The sequence below is a fragment of the Vipera berus genome, assembly GCF_964194415.1.
Source record: "Vipera berus genome assembly, chromosome: 6".
Classification (NCBI taxonomy): Eukaryota; Metazoa; Chordata; class Lepidosauria; order Squamata; family Viperidae; genus Vipera; species Vipera berus.
Window position 1 is genome coordinate 19,960,935 of NC_138208.1, and position 15,509 is coordinate 19,976,443.

A 15,509-nucleotide genomic window follows, 5' to 3' on the forward strand; every position below is an offset into this window, starting at 1 on the left:
TCTTTCAGGATTAATATTATATAATCTGTTAACAACCAGACTGCTCTCCTTAACAGACAGCTGTATACAGCACTATTTGCGATAACAAGGTTATTATTATGAGGTTCTTATGAATCACTAAGGCTAAGCTACAGGCAGGTAGCAATGTAGTTGGTCTACTAACCAGGCACAGGGACTCCTTGTCACTGCTACAGCTTGCAAATACAGGTGCATTTACATACAAATATAGATACATGGTGAATAATTCACATCAACAATTATGAAATTCAGCTTCACTGAGTACATATGAAAATGTAAGAACTTGGGGACCTTGTCCATAATAAACAAGATTGTTTAATCATTGTTTAACATATAATAATAAAATAATATAACTATTTGCTTGTCTACTAAGTAGAGTGACATTTAAATTATGAATGTATTTTAAATGTGAATTTCAAACAAATTTATATGCCTTTTATATATAAGCATACATATATTAAAATGTACTTGGTATACTTTCCGCTCTATTGTTTTGGGGCAGGGGGTTGGTTGCCTTAGGTATTCAGCAATATGTTTTCACATCCAGTGATTTTTAAACAGATTATTTCAGCTTTTAGCAACACCTATCAGAGTGTGGTGAAAAACATTATAAATCATATTCAGTTATTAAAAGTGCTATGCACTATGTTTAGCTAACTGTAGCAAAAATTGAAAGGAAATGTAGCACAGTATGAGTTTTGGTGAACAAGACAGAGGAGAGAGAGAAAAATAACTAGACGTGGTAGTTTTTCCAATCAACTAGAATAGATCGTATTAGTCCATAAAATGTAGGTAGTCAAGGATTACGCGAAGACAGCAGGCTCAGCTACTCAGGTTTATTGAGGTACACACACTAGGCAAAACAATGGGGTTTTTGACTTCCTTTTATAGTCCGCTGTCAGTTGGCTCCGCCAATCCGGGACCTGCCGCTTCCCGCTCGTCGGGTGGGCCAATCGGCTGCGTCGGTTTAATGACAGCTCGGGTCCGCGTGTGGAGCTGTCAACGTTGCGCCTGCGTAGTAGCTCCCGTCAATTTGACAGCTGTCAAATTGCCGCGTGTTTTACTGTCAGCGGTGATTTACCTCACGTAGCGTTTTAACAATTAATCATAACTTGATATAACTATAACGTAACAGTTGATAACATTAACAGATGAATACATCACAGTCCAGATCAGCCTTCTCCATTCAGCTGTTTCCAAATATATAGAATAACAGAATAACAGAGTTGAAAGGGATCTTGGAGGTCTTCTAGTCCAACCAGCTGCTCAAGTAGGAAACACTATACCAGGCATGTCAAACTCCTGGCCCGTGGGCCAGATAGGTCATGCCGAAACCGCGCCCACCCCATTGCCGGCAATGGGGAAAAAGTCACGATATGTCATGTGACATCATGTGATGTTGCAAGTTTGACATGCCTGCCCTATACCATTTCAGACATATGGTTCTCCATCTCTTCTTAAAAACCACCAGTGTTGGAAGCAAATTGTTCCACTGGTTAATTGTTCTGTCAGAAAAAAATCTCCTTAGTTCTAAGTTGGTTCTCTTTTTTATTAGTTTCCATACATTGCACTTTCAGGTACTTTAGAGAATAGGTCAGGGGTTGGCAGCCTTAAACACTCAAAGAGCCACTTAGACCTGTTTCCCATAGGGAAAAAAACACTGGGACCCGCAAAATGTGTGAGCGCACACACACACACACGAGGGGAGGGAACTTGATTGAAGAGTTTAATTTTAAAAAATAGAAGCTGCTGTGCATGAGCTCTCTGTCTCTCTCCCTCCCTCTCTCTCCCTCTTTCTCTCCCTCCCTCTCTCTCTCCCCCCATTTCTCTCTCTCCCTCTCTCCAATCTTCTGCTCACCTGGGAAGCTGGCTTCATGCTGTTCTTGGACAAGCTGACACACATTCTTATTGGGTTGGCTCTCTGCTTCCTGCTTCCTGTGGAGACGCAGCAAAGGCAGGAGCCCCACCCAAAATAAGCTTGTCAGCTTCTCGGAGAACAGCGTGAGTTACTTACACACACACACACAAACACACAGAGAGAGAGAGAGAGAGAGAAGGGAAGCACAAGTGCCTCTCTCTCTTTCTCTCTCTGCAAACTGGGAGCCACAGGAGAAGGCTGAATGAGCTGCATTTGGCTCCAGAGCTGCAGGTTGCCAACCTGTGGAATAGGTTGACCCCTCTTCACTGTGGTAGCTTCTTGGATATTGGAAAACTATTATCATGTGACCCATAGTCCTTCTTTTCATTAAACTAAACATACCCAATTCCTGCAACTCCAGTCCCCTAATCATCTTTGTTGCTCTTCTCTGCACTCTTTCTAGATTCCCAACATCATTTTACATTGTGGCAATCAAAATTGGATGCAATATTCCAAGTGTGGTGTTACAAAGCATTATAAAGTGGTGTTAACACTTTGGCAGCTGCAGCATACTGCTGGCTCATATTTGTCTCACTATTTAAATTCCTCAACCAAATTTCTGGTTAGGATTTATTTGAACTGGGGACATAAACATATTCAGAGATCATGATATGGAAGTCAGTTGCAGCAGTGGGGTAATTTCAAATAATAATAATAATAATAATAATAATAATAATAATAATTATTATTATTATTATTATTATTATTATTATTATTATTATTATTATTATTATTATTATTATTATTATTATTATTATAATTATAATTATAATTATAATTTAATTTGTATACCGCCCTTCTCCCGAAGGACTCAGGGCGGTGAACAGGGCAATACACAATAAAAAATAGAATACAAAAATTAAAAATTAAAAAATTAAACAATTATGCCCATAAAATTAATACATATTAAAATTAAAAACTATTTATAAAAACCCAACCCAACCCCATCCCATCAGACCAGGCCAGCTTGTTCGAAAAAGAAAGTTTTGAGATCGCGCCGGAAGGAGCGAAGGTCGGGAGCCATCCGGAGCTCAACCGGTAAGCGGTTCCAAAGGTCTGGCGTGCCCACAGAGAACGCTCTCCCCCTGGGGGTCACCAATCGGCATTCTTTGATCGGCGGCACCCTGAGGAGACCCTCTCTGTGGGAGCGCACTGGACGGAGGGAAGTTGACGCCGGCCGCAGGTGTTGCCGTAGGTAACCCGGCCCCATGCCATGAAGGGCTTTGTAAGTCATCACTAACACCTTGAACCTCACCCGGAGAGCAACCGGAAGCCAATGCAACTCGCGGAGCAAAGGTGTAACATGAGAGTATCGGGAAACGCCCAAGACAACTCGCGCGGCTGCATTCTGCACCAGCTGGAGTCTCCGGGTGGACCTCAAGGGCAGCCCCATGTAGAGAGCATTACAGTAGTCTAGACGAGAGGTCACGAGCGCATGAGTGACTGTGCACAAGGCATCCCGGTCTAGATAGGGCCGCAACTGGCGCACCAGGCGAATAGTTGCTAAACTGGGCAGTGACTAACAAAATACTACTTCTTAGTCCCTTTTAAGCTTATTACAAGCAAATTGTGCATGGTAGTTTTCTGTGTATAAGCTCCAGCTGTCAAAATATTGTATATTAAAAGGATGAACTACTAAACAATTCCATGTCTCGTACCCCACCCTTGAGGATCACAAAGGCAAAACTTTACTTACTCATTGGCTTACTCATTATGCACTGCCCTGATTTTAACTACAGATTGTTGACTAAGCCACAATTGACTGGATTCATACACTGAATGAAGCTAAGCTAATCCAACTGAATTTTGATTTAATACAATGTGCAGACCAAACCAATAAGGTGTAAATTCTGTAAATATAACATTAGGAAGCTAAGGTATGGGCTTTAAGCATCACTTTTATTTTTTAAAAAAAATATTGACAATTCTTCAGAAAGTTAAATTGACCTCAGCTTTACAGATTGTCTTCAGATATAAACTTAAGCTATAAGATGATTTATGGATAACATGAGAAGTAAATCCACCAGCTGTCATTTACTCTCATCATGGTTATAACATGAGATGTGGGAACTCTGCCACAGCCTAATTCTGAATTTTTTTCACATATTACTAAGCCAGATAGGTTACACAGCAGACTTTGCAGAATAAAAAACAGATTCAATTAGTACTTGGAACAGTCATGTAATTCAATTTATTATGAAGTCAAGCTACACAGAATTTAAACAGTGTTGGGGAACTGCAATGAAAAAAAACAGCCTGAAAACCAGGAAAAAGCTTTTTAAAAATGAAATATAGCCCTCTTCATGAACGATAGCTAAAATACATAAGGAAGTTGTGAAGAAAAATGGTTACAGCAATGTGTCTGTAAAACCTTGAAAATACAATATGTGAAAAATATTTTCCTTTTCAAAGAAAAGAGTCTGTAGTACAGTCATACAGGTTAAGAGGTAACAATGCAATTTCTAGAAGGATATGCAGTTCAAAGATTCTAACTCAATGCAGTTTATCTCCATGAGCTTAATTCAGCAAATATGCTAGACCTCCACTTTGACAACTAGGTTAGTTTACAGAGCAGCCAAGGAAGTCAACTGTTTTGCTCAGTGCCTTGCTCACTTAAAGCAACCAAATCACTTTGAAGAAGCAGTATTATAAAGATGGTATAATAGAGGACAATGGTCCTCAGAAGCATATTTGGAGGTGGACTGCCTCTTGCCCATCATTTCAATGAGGGACTACATTGTATGATCCCAAAATAGATTAGCCATGTAAGTGTTTCCTGACTGAGACATTTTACCTTATCCAAGAGAATGGAAAGGTGGCATGCCATAATTTACTTAGGGAATAAGCTTCCCTGTCTGTCATGTGTTTAACTAGTAAGCAAAGGAATGTGCTACAAGGTACAACTCATAAACTGAAACAAGTAGAATCAATGGTGATTAGGATCATTTCACAATCTGTATATGTCAATTTCAGTTTCACAATATTGTGTCCAATGTGGCATTGTAGATATGAAAGTGCTATCAACAATGCATTCATTTGCAAAGACCTGTATATATCAACCTTAGGCCTGAGCAAGTTAGAACTACAACTACCAAGAATAAGTCAAATCCAAGTGTTTTTATAAAGCTATGACCTAAGATCCAGATAGGGAGTCACATTTTATGGTTATCTCAACTGCATCATTTCTTTTCCTGATAGCACAATCAGGTGATTGAGCAACTTTTAATCTGGACATGTAACAGTGCCATCTAAATTTTCATTAAAAAGACAAACAATATAGAAGATGCCCATAAATTCCACCTGATTGTAGATTGTATATACATGCAGTTGGGTTAGTAGTAGTAATCTCCTCTATTACTGTGACATCTATTGTATTTCTAATTAATTTTAACCTGTGTAAATTGTCCACATATGGAACATTTTATGCAGATCTATATATATGGTGTCCTTAGTTATCAATTTCTTCATAGTTGGTGTTATAATAACTAATACCTTTAGCAGGTAATTTTCATCCTTTCCCTTTCTTTTGATCATTAAAATGCTTTAGTCATTTCTAATCACATAGAAAACAAGACCTTCCTAAAAATAATTCAGAATATATCTAAGAAAAATAATTGTCTCAATCTACTGTGACAGATGAAAAGTTTGTACAGTATCAAAAATGAGATAAAATGCAATAGGTGATATTAATTAGAAATAAATATAAAATCTGCAATAACATCTGCAATACAATTTTCTAAGAAAAACTGTTTATAAAAAAGCCAAATCCAGTCTAAGCATTTGGCTGACTATTCAGTGAATGATAATAATAATTCTGATATCTTATTACATATAAAAGTTTTTAAAATAAAACCTCTCTAATGTTTCACGTGGGTAGACTAGATAAATGGAATAAACTGTTAAGCTGCAGTCTGGAATGAGAAGGAACTTGGTGAAAAAATAAGAAACCATCAGTGTGTAAAACCAAAAAGAAGGAAATAAAATTCACAAGTCCTGAGTGGATTTCAATCCTATTTCCTCAACTTTGTTCTAAGAAAAGAACAAAGAACACATGAGGACATCTTGTGCTGACCCAACCTGACATAATGATTCAAACAGCATGTGGCATGTAAGGACAGCATAGAATACTAATCTTTTGTAGGACCTGAAACAATATACAGGATAAAGAAAGCAAAACCGTTTCTCTTTCATGTTAGATTCATCATCACTCTGTCCCACTAAACAGAAGATGTATTAATTAATTAATTAATTAATTAATTTTATTTGTATACCGCCCTTCTCCCGAAGGACTCAGGGCAGTGAACAGGGCAATACATGTTAAAAACAGAATACAAAAATTAAAAAAGATTAAACAAGTGCCCAGAACTCTTAAATAGATTAAAACGCATTTAAAAGTAATAAAAACCCAACCCCCTCCCATCAGGCCAGGCCAGCTTGTTCAAAAAGATACGTCTTTAGATCACGCCGGAAGGAGCGAAGGTCGGGCGCCATACAGAGCTCAACCGGAAGATGGTTCCATAAATCCGGCGTGCCCACAGAGAAGGCCCTCCCCCTCGGGGCCACCAGTCGGCATTCTTTGACCAGAGGCACCCCGAGGAGACCCTCTCTGTGGGAGCGTATTGGGCGGAGGGAAGTTGATGCTGGCCGCAGGTGCTCCCCAAGGTATTCCGGACCCATGCCATGTACGGCTTTGTAGGTCAATACCAGCACCTTGAACCTCACCCGGAAGACAACTGGGAGCCAATGCAGCTCGCGGAGCAGAGGGAGGTTTTCTTTTCTTTTCTTTCTTATTTCTATATGATTGTACTAGTCAAATTTCAAGGGAAAATAGGCACTGCTCTCTATCTATCTCTCCCTGTAACTCTAGATATCAGCATGTATGTCTAAGGAGGTTTAGTTATCTTGTAAGTTGTTTTCAAAAGAGAAGTGGATAAAAGCCCCCAAAATAATTTTCTTATATATTTTAATCAAATCTTGGCAGCCAAGGATTTTTTACTCCCATCTCACCTAGATGTGGGATGGAGTCTCCAGGAGGGACATCTCCAGAAGGCAAGGGCTGACCTTTTCAGCCCTTGAGGTGGAGGATAGATATTGAAACGTCTTCTCTTTCACATAGGAATTTCCTATTTTGCTTCTCCTTTCTGTAAAACAAAAACTTGCTGTTGGATTTTGGCCCTTGGTGTCCCTTGTCTGAATTCTAATCTGGGAAGATCTTCAAGCCTACAGAAAACAGCTTAATGTGGTATTCCATGCCTTAAAGGTCATTTTCCCATTATCAACTAAAATGAGGTTCATCTCATATTTTATCTGAAAGGTATTTGACCATCTCACAACTGCAAAAATGGGATCTGAAATGTGTTCATTTTTCCAATGTATATATTTTCAGAAATTGTTTGTCTGGCTTACACAATGCTCTTGTGACTCTGTTAAGTAATTTGTATGACAGTCATGGTTGTGGGCACAAAGTTAATGTGTAACCCAAACTAGCAGAAGCTGGGGCCACAGGACAAATTGCCCCAATTCTACTGGTGTTTTCTCAGTTCATACACTAATGGCATAATCTTTTTTCATTTAATATAGTCACCGCCTCTAGGTGGACTGGGCAAAGCTTTGGTCCCACATCAAGCCAAGAAATGGGTGCAGTGCAGTGGTGGGGATTCAATTATGTGAACAACTGGTTCTCTGTATGGATGCCACTTCCAGAAGTCCATTCTGGGCCTGGGCAACAAAAAATTAGCTACCAGTTCTGCTGAGCTTGTGTGAACCGGCTGAATCCCACCACTGATGCAATGACTCCTTCCATGTAATATCCTTGCACATCACTGGAATAACTCTCCATTAAATTATAAATGTTTATTATTTGGATGAGAAAAGCTGAATATAGAGATGTGTATCATTGATGAGGAGCTGGCAGTCTTTAGGGTGGGTATTTCTGCAAGTCTATAAGGACATACACCAAGGCGGAAAAACAATGCAACTTGTACACTAGAAATCTGCTTATAAGTTGCACCATCATGGAGACAAGCATAAATACATATCTAGAGAACAATCACTTAAATAGAAAAATGCAATGTGTGAACTTATTTAAGTCAATGGCATTCTTCATATTTTTAATTTAGAGGGCTGCATTTGGATCAAGAAATAGTCTGTTTTACTCAAATGGATGGACCACTAAGTTTATGACTGCTATCACTTTATTTTTCCTCTTTTGAGAAATCATTTCAGACCCTGAAAGGATTTCAAAATCCCCATTAAAATGCACGTTAAAAAAATCTTCTTTCAATCCACTATAAACCAATGTGCGGCAGCAACTGCAACTTAGTTGTCATTTCAAAGTGATCTTTTCCCATATGATTTTTTTTAAAAAAAATTGAACTGCAAGTCTAAAGACCACAGCATTTTCTGAAGAATTGACAATGAAACATGCAGGGTTTCTTGAGGTATTATGGAGTAGTATTATATGAGGTGGGGACGCGGTGGCTCAGTGGGTTAGGACGCTGAGCTTGTCAATCAGATGGTCAGCAGTTTGGCGGGTCGAATCCCAAGTGCTAAGTAACAGAGTGAGCGCCTGTTACTCATCCCAGCTTCTGCCAACCTAGCAGTTCGAAAGCACGTAAAAATGCAAGTAGAAAAATAGGGACCACTACGGTGGGAAGGTAACAGCATTCCATGCACCTTTGGTGTCTAGTTATGCCGGCCACATGACCACGAAGACGTCCTCGGACAAGCGCTGGCTCTTCGGCTTTGAAACAAAGATGAGCACCAGCCCCTAGAGTCGGAAACGACTAGCACGCATGTGTGGGGGAACCTTTACCTTTTTATTATATGAGGTATTATGAGTATCCATTAAGAATAATGGAATAAGAACATATGTACAAGTGCTTCCTTTCTGCCCTGCCCAGCCTTCTTTTGGAAAACAATTGGCTGATTTGTTCAGTTTTGATGAGTCAATGCTAACTGAGTTCTTTCTTTTGTTCTGATAAGCAAGTGTATTTGGCCTTAATCTGAATCCTCTTTCAAAATAAATCAGCAAAAATGATGATGTGACATGAATCAACAACAGGCCAGTTTATAGGCAAATCTTCGAGTCTGGCTTTACTTTTACTTTAAAGCTGTTTCTTTCTAGTTGTTCAGATCATGCAGGTTACAACATACAGGTCATTAAGCTGAACTATACCAAAGGTGAAGAACTGAAGTCACATCTGATTGGGAAAGAGCTCCTTCATGATTCATTAACTCCTTTTTAATCAACTTTCCTTTGGCAGGGAAATCCCATGTAAAATATTGCTATTTCCTCCTTTAAAAGTGCATTTTAATCATGGGGAATAAAGGAAAAGAAATCCACATTGTGAACATTTATCATTTTCAGTGCATCACACATACCCACCCCTAACTCTCAAGAATCAGAATGTAGCAAAACATCCATTCTTCACACATAGATGTTCACCAGACATGAGTTGCAAAATTAACTGCACCAGGATACAAGTCAAATCAGGGGATTTCCCTATACATTCTACTTTAAAAAGAACATTAGGTAATATAGCTTATTAACAGTGCAATCTTGTGCAGTGGCAGCTTTCCCAACTTGGATCTTCCAGGTGATTGGCAATTTAGGGACTTATTCTCAAAACATTTAAGGGAGACCAGACTGGCAAAGATTTATAAAGGACCTTTCAGGTAAATTTAAATCAATAGTACCTTTCATGCTCAACACACATAAAAGAGATCACCATGGGTGACATTGCAATTCTCCTCCCTTTTTCTCTCACATCCCAACATTATTGTGGAATCTGAATAAATATCTGCAGTATTTGAGGAAAGAGTGCAACTTCTGTGGTATCAGAGTTATTTTGTTATGAATGTTTGCAGGCAAGAGGACAATTTGTCAGGTGGATATTTTTCCAGCAAGGATTTCTTGGGTTAATTTAGATTTGTAGCTCCAGCGTGTGTGCCCTGACACACTCCAAAACACCTTTTTCTCTTTAAATTCAAGGTGGTGCATAACATTAATCTGAATCACCTGTAGCAGTACATATAGCAGAAAATGTGGATCAGCACCAACTGATCAATCATTGCATTCCCTAAGGCTCATTCAACCCAAGCTTGGTGAATTATGTTGATCAACAACTTCAGCTGATAACCTCTCAGATAATGAGATACCAAAGTCAGAATGTGGGTGTATGCTTCAACACTGTACCTTTCAAATCATTCTTCAGAAAGTATTCTAGTATGCAACAATGATAATTCACCCGGGTTTTTTTCAGGTAGAAATTAACTTAGGCTAAACATTTAAATCCCCTTCATGGATTACTGCCTTGTCGTGGCGAAGGGGCTTGCGTAATTCAATGAAGCTATGAGCTATGCCGTGCAGGGCCACCCAAGACGGACAGGTCATAGCAGAGAGTTCTGACAAAACGTGATCCACTGGAGAAGGAAATGGCAAACCACTCCAGTATCTTTGCCATGAAAACCCTATGGACAGTACCAAAAGGCAAAACGATATGACGCTGGAAGATGAGCCCCTCAGGTCGGAAGGTGTCCAATATGCTACTGAGGAAGAGCAGAGGGCTAGTACTAGTAGCGCCAGAAAGAATGAAGCGACTGGGCCAAAGCCGAAAGGACGCTCAGCTGTGGATATGTCTGGTGGTGAAAGGAAAGTCCGATGCTGTAAAGATTTTTTCTCCATAGGAACCTGGAATGTAAGATCCATGAATCAAGGAAAACTGGACGTGGTCAAACAAGAGATGACAAGACTGAACATTGACATCTTAGGTATCAGCGAACTAAAATGGACAGGAATGGGTGAATTTAATTCAGATGACCATCAGGTATACTACTGTGGGCAAGAATCCTTCAGAAGAAATGGAGTAGCCTTCATAGTCAATAAAAGAGTAGGAAAAGCAATACTGGGATACAATCCTCAAAATGACAGAATGATCTCAGTTCGAATCCAAGGCAAACCATTCAATATCACAGTAGTCCAGGTCTATGCCCCAACCACCAGTGCTGAAGAGGATGAAATTGACCACTTCTATGAAGCACTACAGCACCTTATAGAACTAACACCAAAAAATGATGTTCTTATCGTCATGGGGGATTGGAATGCTAAAGTAGGAAGCCAAAAGATAACTGGAATAACAGGCAAGTTTGGCCTTGGAGTGCAAAATGAAGCAGGGCACAGGCTGATAGAATTCTGTCAAGAGAATACAATGGTCATAGCAAACACTCTTTTCCAACAACCCAAGAGACGGCTCTACACATGGACATCACCAGATGGTCAACACAGAAATCAGATTGACTATATGCTCTGCAGCCAAAGATGGAGAAGCTCTATACAGTCAGTAAAAACAAGACCAGGAGCTGACTGTGGCTCAGACCATGAGCTTCTCCTTGCAAAGTTTAGGCTTAAACTGAAGAAAGTAGGGAAAAGCACTAGGCCACTCAGGTATGAATTAAATCATATCCCTGTTGAATATACAGTAGAGGTGACAAATAGATTTAAGGAATTAGATCTGATAGACAGAGTGCCTGAAGAACTATGGACAGAGGTTCGCGACATTGTACAACAGGTAGCAACCAAAACCATCCCAAAGAAAAAGAAATGCAAGAAAGCAAAATGGCTGTCTGAGGAAGCTTTGCAAATAGCTGAGGAAAGGAGGGAAGCGAAAGGCAAGGGAGAAAAAGAAAGATACACCCAATTGAATGCAGAATTCCAGAGAATAGCTAGAAGAGATAAGAATGCCTTCTTAAATGAACAGTGCAAAGAAATAGAAGAAAATAATAGAATAGGGAGGACCAGAGATCTTTTCAAGAAAATTGGAGAAATGAAGGGAACGTTTAATGCAAAAATGGGCATGATAAAGGACCAAAATGGCAGGGACCTAACAGAGGCAGAAGAGATTAAGAAGAGGTGGCAAAATTACACAGAAGAACTATACAAGAATGAGCTTAACGTCCCTGATAATCACAATGAGGTGGTCACTGACCTCGAGCCAGACATCCTAGAATGTGAAGTGAAGTGGGCCTTAGAAAAGCTGAGCAACAACAAAGCTAGTGGAAGTGACAGTATTCCAGCTGAGCTATTCAAAATCTTAAAAGACAATGCAGTAAAAGTGCTACACTCAATTTGCCAGCAAATTTGGAAAACTCAACAATGGCCACAGGATTGGAAAAGATCAGTTTACATTCCAATTCCAAAGAAAGGCAGTGCCAAAGAATGTTCAAACTATCGCACCATTGCACTCATTTCTCATGCTAGTAAAGTCATGCTTAAAATCCTACAAGCTAGACTCCAGCAGTATGTGGATCGAGAACTACCAGAAGTGCAGGCAGGATTTCGAAGAGGCAGAGGAACTAGAGATCAAATTGCCAACATACGCTGGATCATGGAGAAAGCTAGGGAGTTCCAGAAAAACATCTACTTCTGCTTCATTGACTATGCTAAAGCCTTTGATTGTGTGGATCATAACAAACTGTGGCAAGTTCTTAAAGAGATGGGAGTACCAGACCATCTTATTTGTCTCTTGAGAAACCTATATGCGGGTCAAGAAGCAACAGTGAGAACTGGACACGGAACCACTGATTGGTTCAAAATTGGGAAAGGAGTCCGGCAAGGCTGTATACTGTCGCCCTGCCTATTTAACTTATATGCAGAGCACATCATGAGAAAGGCAGGGCTAGATGAATCAAAAGTTGGAATTAAGATTGCCGGAAGAAATATCAACAACCTAAGATACGCAGATGATACCACTCTAATGGCAGAAAGTGAAGAAGAACTAAAGAGCCTCTTGTTGCAGGTGAAGAAGGAGAGTGCAAAACTTGGGTTGAAACTTAACATTAAGAAAACCAAGATCATGGCATCTGGCCCTCTCAATTCCTGGCAAATAGATGGGGAAGAAATGGAGGTAGTGACAGATTTTATTTTCCTGGGCTCCAAGATCACTGCAGATGGGGACTGTAGCCAAGAAATTAAAAGACGCTTGCTCCTGGGGAGGAAAGCCATGGCAAATCTAGACAGCACACTAAAAAGCAGAGACATCACCCTGTCAACAAAAGTGCGTATAGTCAAGGCTATGGTCTTCCCAGTTGCAACGTATGGCAGTGAAAGTTGGACCATAAGAAAGGCTGAGCGCCAAAGAATTGAGGCCTTTGAACTGTGGTGCTGGAGAAGACTCCTGCGAGTCCCTTGGACCGCAAGGCGATCAAACCGGTCAGTCCTAGAGGAGATCAATCCTGACTGCTCTTTAGAAGGCCAGATCCTGAAGCTAAAACTCAAGTACTTTGGCCACCTAATGAGAAGGAAGGACTCACTGGAGAAGAGCCTAATGCTGGGAAAGATCGAGGGCAATAGAAGAAGGGGACGACAGAGAATGAGGTGGCTGGATGGAGTCACTGAAGCAGTAGGCGTGAGCTTAAATGGACTCCAGAAGATGGTAGAGGACAGGAAGGCCTGGAGGAATGTTGTCCATAGGGTCGCGATGGGTCGGACACGACTTCGCAGCTAACAACAACAACAACAACAAACATTTAAATAATCCAATGAGTTTAGCCTTCCTTCTCTAAAAGTAATAGCACCAAATAATTAGCCCACAGAGCTAACTCTGCCCATCATGGGAAACAATAGTGTGGGCATGTTTTCTTTTTTCTTGTAGATTGAAGCATTTCTGCTCTCAGGAAAATTTCTCACCAATGTTGGGACTTCCAGTTATGCTTCAGACATTCTGCTAGCAAACACATTCTAACTTTTTGTGGTCCACAACTCAGTTTTTCAAGCATCCGTTAGCATTTCACAATTTTGGTTTCTAACTCAGACTATCTGCAAGGCTGCCCTCAAGTGGAGTTAATTTAGAAAACCACCATTCTCAAGATATTGCATGCTAAAAGTGCAGTAGAAATAATGTACTTTTTAAATAACACATTTGGTATCCAGAAAGACCAAATCTAACTATTACATATTCAAGTTACCTATTTTAATTACCATGTAAACATACTTTAATATCCAGCTTTTTATTTTGATTTGAATCAAGATATTTTTATTCAGTTTAGAAATTATAACACAAGAATTAATGGTTTGATATTAATCATTAATTCTTGTGTTATAATTTCTAAACTGAAATTGGTGACATGGTGACATGACAATATGCTGCACTTTTTTCTGATTTCTTTGTCATATCATTCATACATACATAGAAATGTATCTATCAGCCCCAATATACAACATAACAAATCTATTAGTTCTCTGCAAATGTAACCATGAGATTTTCCTGAATCCTAGCACTACACAGATTTATACTTTAGAAAAAGACTGTGCCTAAAAGATTGACATATTTCTCTATGGACACAAGACTGTAGCAAATACACATGTTCCTCAGTGAATCAGATAATGGAGAGAGGATGATGCTATTTAGAGACTGCAGATATAAATCAAATTGTAACATACCTGTGAACAAGTGATTCCACATTCTTTAATCCTGGGAATGAGCTGATAGCCATATGTTCCATAAAATATTGCAAAAATCTGCCACATAAACTTCATCTTTGGGATTGTTAAGCTTTTTTTTTAAAAGTTACTTTCTTTTCTGGTTTTTATTATGGTGACTGTCCTAAAGAAACAGCTGTTTTACTCTGACAAGGCATTTAAATAGTGTAATAGTCCCACCCTCCCCCCCACCCCCAGTACCTTTGAAAAGAACTCCTCCTTTTAGTAGAAATCAACACTAAAGATGAGTCATAGGGAAGTTCAGTTGTTACTGGAAGCATATTCTACGCTTTTTCTGAATTTAATAGCTTTAATTTTGAATCAGTGTTGTTTTATTTATTGTAGCTACTATGTAAATATTTTCTCTTGTTCAATCTTAACATAATTATCAACTTATCCTTACAAGGAGGGATATAATTGTGCAAGAATGTTTGTTAGGATATAATATGTAACAGACTTCTAACTTCTAACGAACTATTTCATTCTATTTTATGTAAGTTGATGACTAGAACTTACCTCAGGCTGTCAATAAGATGCCACAGTTGTAAGTAACAAAGAAAAAAATATTATGGACTTGATTCCTCCCACTTGCACTTTTTTCCTTTTTTAATGTAATTTGTTTTATGTTTATATTTCCCCTTTTCCCCAAGTAGTTCAAGATGCTGTGAACAATTTTCCCCCATCAATTCTAAACGAATAAAAGTTCTTATGAGTCAGGTTAGGGTGAGGCTGTGTCTGCCTCAGAGGCAAAGCAGAAACTTCAGTTTCCAAATAGAAATGGACATCTCAAATATTTTATCCAGCAGAGCATTGGCAAGGACAGAGTTCCTTGCCCCAAGAGACTCATATTCTAATTATAAATTTAAGAGACCTCAGAATGGAAAATAGAAGAGTTTGAGGCAGGAGAGAAGCATTCTTTCAATTATGTGTATTTAATAAGCTATGCTTGGTAACATAATAGAATTTAGTAGATGTATGAAAGGGATGATAGAGAAGATGAACTTTCTAAGAACTGCATTCCCAAAATATGCAAATATTGGTTAACCAAATCATGAGTGAGTGGATTTGCATATATGCATATAATTCAAAGTAGCC

General features: G+C 39.2%; 1 protein-coding gene across 1 annotated transcript in view; it reads right to left on the bottom strand.

Annotated features, from left to right (window-relative positions):
- The window catches only part of IL17REL (interleukin 17 receptor E like), a gene marked incomplete at its 3' end in the record, with an annotated part of 50,361 nt that extends 35,898 nt beyond the window's left edge, over positions 1–14,463 (bottom strand). Inside the window, exon 1 of the mRNA XM_081331943.1 lies at positions 14,376–14,463. Coding sequence (XP_081188069.1) covers positions 14,376–14,462 — 87 coding nt within the window. The 5' untranslated portion in view covers position 14,463. The remainder of the gene's footprint in view (positions 1–14,375) is intronic.
- Between the last annotated feature and the right edge of the window lie 1,046 nt (positions 14,464–15,509).